General features: G+C 44.8%; 2 protein-coding genes across 2 annotated transcripts in view; both read right to left on the minus strand.

The window, feature by feature from the left end:
* The window catches only part of tmem240b (transmembrane protein 240b), a 38453-nt gene that overhangs the window by 27878 nt on the left and 2795 nt on the right, over positions 1-7780 (minus strand). The window lies entirely within an intron of this gene.
* On the minus strand, positions 589-7214 carry vwa1 (von Willebrand factor A domain containing 1). Its single transcript, XM_046875760.1, has 6 exons — positions 6863-7214; positions 4193-4738; positions 3446-3739; positions 2731-3024; positions 1671-1952; positions 589-762 (listed from the first exon to the last, which is right to left on the minus strand). Exons 1-6 carry the CDS (start codon positions 6951-6953, stop codon positions 755-757), a joined length of 1515 nt encoding a protein of 504 aa, XP_046731716.1. The 5' UTR covers positions 6954-7214; the 3' UTR covers positions 589-754.

A 7780-nucleotide genomic window follows, 5' to 3' on the forward strand; every position in this document is an offset into this window, starting at 1 on the left:
AATGATTATGAATTTTATGGGAACTTTATAATCTGGCTGTTATAAACTCAATTTGCAGGATTTCTGAGAAGATTTTAAATGTAAATAAGCTAATCTGGCTAATTTAACAGAACCTGACTCAATTTCTGACAGGATTCTAAAGTGATATTCATAAATCTTCAGTGCTACTCTAAGCAGCAGGCTAATCTGAAGAGTTTTGAGGCAAATTTAGTAATGGCCATACACTACTGCTAGTGCTAGTCAGTTAGCTAACATGAATTAACTCGACAGTGAATTAAAAAAACTATTCATAAATGTACAAACGTTTACTGCTAACATGTTAGCCATCCTCTGGATAACAGAAGCTAGTAGGATAGCTAAGAAAGGTGTAAATCATCACTGATGCTAAGCAGTGAGCTGGCAGGAGCTAACCCTGAAGCAATTCTGATATAATGTTTATAAAAATCACCTTTACCTCATGCTAGCTAATATTCAGCTAGAAGGAAGAGCTAACCTGACAGGATATGTTCTGATAAGTCCTGGATCATGTATCATTATTTTATGCTAACGTTAGCCAAATAGATGAAATGAACTCAATCTGACAGGATGTCTGAAAGAATGTGCAGTAATATTTATTATCATCGCTGGGTTCTGCTGATGAATATAAAAGCTATTCTCTCAGAATCATGTCCTTCAGTGAAATGTTCCTCCTCCACAGCAGACCAAACGCCAGGCTCTCTTCTTCCTCTGGAGTCTGGAAGCTTCTCTCTGTTCCTCAGGCAGCTGTCAGAAGGACGAGACACATGTGTGGTGTGTTACAGTGGGACTAGAGCTGAATCAGTGTACTGAGCACTAACCAATACTGAGGGAAAACAAAGATCTGTAGCAACATTTCATCTCTCCATCGTGGTCTGTGATTAGGGGTGCAAAGTGACAGAACATTCCCTTTCTGGAAACTTTCTACTGGAACTTCATCTGGAAATATTTCAAGTTGAAACTTACCAAGAATTTATGAGAATTTACAAGAATTATGGGAATTAATTAGAAATTTGGCAACATTTATATATAAACTGTATCATATACACACAAATATTAACATCTTTTTGTCATAAGCAGACATGCATGAAAACTAATACAATACAAATACAAAACAAATTATACAAATGTTCTACTTTGTTTTAGTATAATTTTGTAGCACAAGGACGTTTTAAGCATAAATGTATGCCATATTTATGTCATTTATGTCAGTACTCACCAAGATTGACATTTTATTATTTATTACTTTAATATTCAGGATTCAAGTGCATGTAGGGGGCGTGGCCTCAGTAACCAAGGAACTATGGCGTCTTCCTACAGCACACCCTGATAATGCTAACCCACTGCTACATCTTTATAGCGTTTAGAGCATATGTGCAGCAGCCAGAGTGAGGGCGAGGAGGAGCGTGAGGACGAGGGCAGATGAGCTGAGTGTAGAACGGTATTACTGAGAGAGAGGTCATTCAAATAAAAAAGACGTGACCTGAATGGTGAGTAGTGTAAACGTGGACAGAGAACTAAGCGTACGAGAATGTATGAGAACGTATGAGAACGTATGAGAGCGCTTCAGGTGTGAGCACACACTCTAACACTGCTCTGAGCTCTCAGGCTGAACACCTTCATGCTCTCTCTGTGTGTCTCTCAGTGTTGTGTACCTGTGTGTGATTGTGCAGTGCAGCACAGCCCTTCCCCAGCCGCCGTCCTGTACACAGGAGACACACAAACCCGGGTGCTGGGTTTCAGGTGTGTCAGTACGGTCGAGAGCGTCTGAGCAGGCAGGTACCGTGATGATAAGGATGAGGATGAAGAGTGTTCCCTCGTCTCCCACTTCACCCAGTAACCCTGAAGTCCTGCCCCTTGCTCCTGAGTCGCCCAGTCCACTTTCAGAGTGTCCGGGCCCATGGGGGTCAGCCGAAGGTCGTGTACTGCTGAGAAAACTGTACACCAATAACAGTGTCACAAACAATACACTGCACTAGTGAGGTTACAAAAGTTCAAATGTAATGATGTCAGTCTGTCGTGGGGACACTATACACACTACTATACAACAAACGACACCTGAGACAGCTACACCAGACACCATAAGGATCTACTGAAGCTAATGATGAGGTAATTATCATGCAGGTGAAGCGAATTTCAGTTTATTATAAAACATAGCGCTGTGTTTAAACCGTCAGACCTTCAGTCCAGCATTTTCTTTACTTAGTTCATTGTCAAACCAAAACTCCAAACAAAATAAACATGGTACTGTGGAAGTGTGTCAATATTAAACATTAAACTGTGTGACTGTAGAAAGCACAGTATGAGGTCGTGTATTTCACCTCCGAGGCTTCAGTGATTTCTAACGGAATCAATCCACCTCTTAATCTTAATTTTAATAACACCATTCATCAGTATTCTAGAGAAGTGCAGAAGATCAGAGCTGCATCACACACAGCATCTCATACAGAGAGAATGAACTTCATCACTAAAGCAACAAACACAATGATTACAATTCAACACGTCTCCTTTCACTGGAGCCACAGAAGATTTATTCTATTATCTTTTCTTTTTAATGCACTCTTCCTAATCTCTCTCTCTCTCTCTCTCTCTCTCTCTGCATGAAGCTGTCTGAGGAATGTTGATATGATTTCTGTTTGGTCTGTCTCAGACCACTAAGGAAGCTGATACATTGCCCCAAAAAAAAGAAAAAAAAAGAAAAAAAAGAATTCTTACCCTCTTGAGTGCAGGCTTTGACAGAGATCGCCCCCTCCTGGCCGGAGGAGTGCAGGGCGATGATGGTGATGAGGTAATGTGTGTCAGGGTGAAGCTGTGTGAGCAAAACGCTGCTCTGAGACCCAGACAACATCATAGAGCGTACGTCCCCGCGTGGGATTGCCCCAAACTCCACCCGGTACCGATCGACCCGTCCTGGAACCAGGGTCCAGCTTACACGCAGCCGGTCCGGACCCGACTCCGACACTGTCACTGTCTCAGGACGCAACACGTTCATGTCAGGACGCAACACATCTACACAGCAATGTGAAAAAAACAGAGATTTATCAATATCGTGTTTTATTAGAGCAAGATAGATGATGATGATTGTATGAGTTTATATTAGTCTTATTCTGCAGTTCATTATTAGATTATTTTAAATTCGTCCCTTTCCCGGAGCCGTGCTGCTGAATTTGCTCTAACGGCTCATAATAAACTGATAATAGAACAGAGTAATGTGTAAATGATTACAGGAGCAGTACAAGAACACGTGGAGCACGCTGCATTGCTCAGAGGAAACTCTCTCCACAGCAAAGCTTTAAACCTGTCCATAAAAATACTGCACTCACACCCAGTAATACCAGACCAGGAGCCCATTCCCACCATGCAGCACTCCAGTACACCATCAACCAGACTGGGACACTCAGTGGACACACAGAGAGAATCTGCTCCTCACCTGGCAGGGTTTTGAAGGCTCTGCTGAGCGTCTTGCTGGTGGGTGTGTGTGTCGTATGATGGGTGTGTGTTGTGAGCCGGACGCTGTAGTGTGTATCAGGCTGCAGGTCAGTCAGTTCGAGCCAGGTGTGCTCTTGTGATAGGGTGAGTTTCCGGTGTGAGTCTATGCTCCAGTGCTTTTGACCGTACTGCAGCTCATACTCGCCACGTCCATCATTCAGAACAGGCCTCCAGTGCAGCATGGCACTATGGGATGTCACGTCACGTACGTCGAGACACTCTGTGCAGATCAGCTCTGAGGCGTGTAATAAAGAACAGACAAGAAACACCAAACACACAGTAGATCAAATGTGCTCAACAAATACCCAAATTCCTAAACCAACATTTTCTCCAGCCAGCATTTTTCATGATTATTTAATTATTTTTTAATTAACATGCAATATATTCATAATAATACTAAGAATACTAAGTCTGTGTTTTAATGAAGAGCTACTCTGGATCTTTGCAGGGTAAAGTTCATTTTAAACTGTAAATATTTAACACGGCAGATGGAACTGACGAGATGTGACACAGCGGTTATTGTAGCTAGTAGGCTTCACCCTATTCCCTATGTAGTCCACATAAACACCATCATCAATACATTGTGGGCACGACCCAAACCCCAGGAGCCTGGAGTGTATTATAAGTGGCCTTTTCTTAAACGTACCTTATTTAGACATGTAGAGCAGAGTTATGGGATCATTCTCACCTGTGATTGCTTCTCTCAGTTCTGTGCTGATGATGTCCATGTAATCAGGATCGACGAAGTACAGGTGTTGGTTGATGGGCGGAGTCACAACTTTACTAAACACCTGGTAATTAGTGTGTCCAGTAGAAACGGCCAGCACAGACACACCTTCTTTATGCAACGCTGCTATTGGACCTTCGACATTCCCTGGCTCCACCCCGTCTGTGATCCACAGGAGCACTCTGTGCAGAGCTCCCTGCCCTGCCGGTTGCCACAGTAACCTCTGAGCCAATAGCAGTGCACTTTCCGTCTTGGTGTCTCCACGAAGCTGTGGTGTTCCCAGTAACGCGTCCTGCAAAGCATTCTGGCTGCTGTGGGCATTGAAGTCAAACTCTACTCGCGGCTCTGTGGCCACCTGCACCAGCGCCACTCTGAGGTGGCCACGCCCGACTTGGAAGGGGCGGAGCAAGCTGGCCAGGAAGTGGAGCATGTGGGAGAACTCGTAGAAGGAGATGCTTCCGGATGAATCCAGCAGAATGAGGACATTGGCTTCACAACAGTCAAAGACTGAGAGAGGAAAGAACACAGAGCATTCGTCATGATATCCCTGATTATCTCTGATCACATCGTCTTCTTCCTCCTGAACATCAGCATATTAGGAGGAGAAATTCATTACGAAGCTGTTTCCTGTAGCGTCCTGCACACCGAGACAGACGGAAAGCCAATTACGCTGAGTGAAGAACTCCCTCCTCACAGCCAGACGTCTGCTCGTCTTCATCGCTCTGTGCCTGCAGGTGTTTACTGTTTATCACACCGAATTATCCACTGCTCCATCTGAGCTCAGATCCACAATCATCACTTCACGGCTAAGGACTAAGGAGGAACGGGGGTGACAGAGCAGGTGGATGAGTGTCTAAAGTCAGGTTTTGTAAATTTAGTTCCAGCCAATGTTCCAGTCATCAGTATTTAATACAGTATGCTCTGAACATAACTGAGATGTCATGCAGGAAAATTTCTCTAACACACATTGAGAAGCTCTGAACTGAGGGACGGATTTGATCCTGAATTAGGAAGTAGTACCACGTTCAATGTGAAGAAATAAAAAGCAAAAAAATAAAAAGTGATAGAACTGAGAGATAAAGAAATGTGTAGATGTTAAACATTTTATCGTTCCGTCTGTAAGCAACAGACGAGAAAGTGAGATGAAAAACGCACCATATTTGATCTGTGAAATGTGTGGGTGTGTGTGGGTGTGTGTGTGGAACTGGTGATGGAGCAGAACCACAGGAAGTCACGGCCGAGCTGATGAACAGTTACATTGTTGTGAAACAGTGAAAGACTTCACACATACAGCGACTTGCAACGGCAAAGCGACTGGACATCTTTCATTTACAGCAACTTGATATGGGTGTGTCTGTTGTGGGTGTGTCTGTTGTGGGCGTGTCTGTTGTGGGCGTGCCCAACTACGCAGAGAAAACGCTAGCTGCACCAGCCACTAATAAAAGTTACCATGGCAACCAGAAGTAGGAACGCATCCTGACAACTCCATAGTGTTCAGCAACTACAGCCATAAAATCATACGCAGAGAGAGAGAGAGAGAGAGAGAGAGAGAGGAGAGAGAGAGAGAGAAAGAGAGGGAGAGAGAAAGAGAGAGTGGGAGAGACAGAGAGAGAGAGGGAGAGAGAGAGAGAGGAAGACAGAGAGAATTGTACCGTTATGTGTTGATTGAGTGGTGATTAAACGTGTGAGATCGCAGCGTAAGAAGAAGCTAAAGGAAAATAATTTTAAGTAGAATGAGATTAAAAAATGTGATAATTCATAATATTAAGTCGTACAAAGATACAGAGAGCTCAGGGTTACTGATCAGAGGGTTGTGGGTTAAAATACCATCACAGCCAAGCTGCACTCTTGGGCCCCTGAGTAAGGCCCTTAACCCTCTGAGCACCAGGGATGATGTATGATGGCTGCTCCTGGGCTCTTACCCTAACCTTTTAACAAACTGGGAAATGTGAAGAAAGATTTTGGGACAGTTGTGACTGGTGACAATTCAGAGACTTTCGGCTTTCAGCATCAGCATCAGCATGAGCATCAGGTGCTAAACAAACATTTATAACACCATGTGGGAAAATGTAGGATCTGAAACACCACACCTCTGTACACAGATCACTTCACTGCTAACACATGCTCGGATTCTAAATCAGGTCAGATCTGATCTGCAGTAACATCTGTGTCTGATCTAAAATTGGACAGAGTTACGGTGGCGCTGTTCGGATTCAGTCTCGCCCTCACATCTCTCGCTCCCCCCTCTCTTCCCCCCCTCTCTTCTCTTCTCGCGCCTCTCTCTCTCTCTCTCTCTCTTTCCCTCCCTCTCTCTCTCAATCACATGACCCACTTTCAGTACCGCTGCTTCAAACTGCTTTCTCACCTATTAAACCATGTCCTAAATACTGTGCAAGAGCTCTGCACAGTGTGTGTGTGTGTGTGTGTGTGTGTGTGTGTGTTCAGGGCAGGAGTGCACAGGGGAGTAAAAAGTGAGAATTTGGATTAAGGGTGTGAATCTTCAGGATGTCTGCACTTTAACCTGTTTTGTTCAGGCTTCTCCAATTCTTATTTACTCTTTGTGTGTGTGTGTGTGTGTGTGTGTGTGTGTGTGTGTGTGTGTACGCACCCCTAAACCCTTCGGTGACTCACCTGAACCAGGTGCGGTGTCTCGCGCGCCGCTCCATAGAGGACAAGAGTTCAGCAGCAGCAGCAGTTGGCACGCGCCCCCGAGTCGCCTCATGGTCACACACACGCGAGCGCGCACACACACACACACACACACACACACACACGGCACAGGTAAATAAACAAACCGGAAGTGCGGTGAAGTTACTCAGCAGTGTCCATTTCCACGCGCGTGCTTCTCTAACAAATGCCGTCCGTTCCTTGGCTCCTGCTCTCCCACCGCTCCTCAGCTCTTCCTGTCCTTTCACGTGTCCATGATCCTCTCTTCTGAGATCCGCTTCACCTGCAGCCTCAGAGCCTCATTTCAATTCTCTTTAATTCTTCTTTCACCTGCCCCGCCCTCTGTCACTGTCTGCCCGCCCCACTGTTTCTTAGCCAAACACCACTCCTCCTGTACAGCTCTATAACACCTTATCACTCCTCCTGTACAGCTCTATAACACCTTATCACTGCTCCTGCACAGCTCTATAATACCTTAACACTCCTCCTGTACACCTCTATAACACCTCATCACTCCTCCTGTACAGCTCTATAACACCTTATCACTCCTCCTGTACAGCTCTATAACACCTTATCACTGCTCCTGCACAGCTCTATAATACCTTATCACTCCTCCTGTACACCTCTATAACACCTCATCACTCCTCCTGTACAGCTCTATAACACCTTATCACTCCTCCTGTACAGCTCTATAACACCTTATCACTGCTCCTGCACAGCTCTATAATACCTTATCACTCCTCCTGTACACCTCTATAACACCTCATCACTCCTCCTGTACAGCTCTATAACACCTTATCACTCCTCCTGTACAGCTCTATAACACCTTATCACTGCTCCTGCACAGCTCTATAATACCTTATCACTCCTCCTGTACACCTC

The sequence above is a fragment of the Silurus meridionalis genome, chromosome 19 (assembly GCF_014805685.1).
Source record: "Silurus meridionalis isolate SWU-2019-XX chromosome 19, ASM1480568v1, whole genome shotgun sequence".
NCBI classification, from domain to species: domain Eukaryota; kingdom Metazoa; phylum Chordata; class Actinopteri; order Siluriformes; family Siluridae; genus Silurus; species Silurus meridionalis.

Excerpts from the sequence above, each read along its gene's own strand:
- vwa1 (XM_046875760.1), bottom strand. The coding sequence starts at position 6,953 with ATGAGGCGACTCGGGGGCGCGTGCCAACTGCTGCTGCTGCTGAACTCT. Across the intron at positions 3,740-4,192 it reads ACTGAGAGAAGCAATCACAG|AGCTGATCTGCACAGAGTGT; the intron begins GTGAGAATGATC and ends TACACGCCTCAG. Across the intron at positions 1,953-2,730 it reads CAAAGCCTGCACTCAAGAGG|TTTTCTCAGCAGTACACGAC; the intron begins GTAAGAATTCTT and ends ATTGGTGTACAG.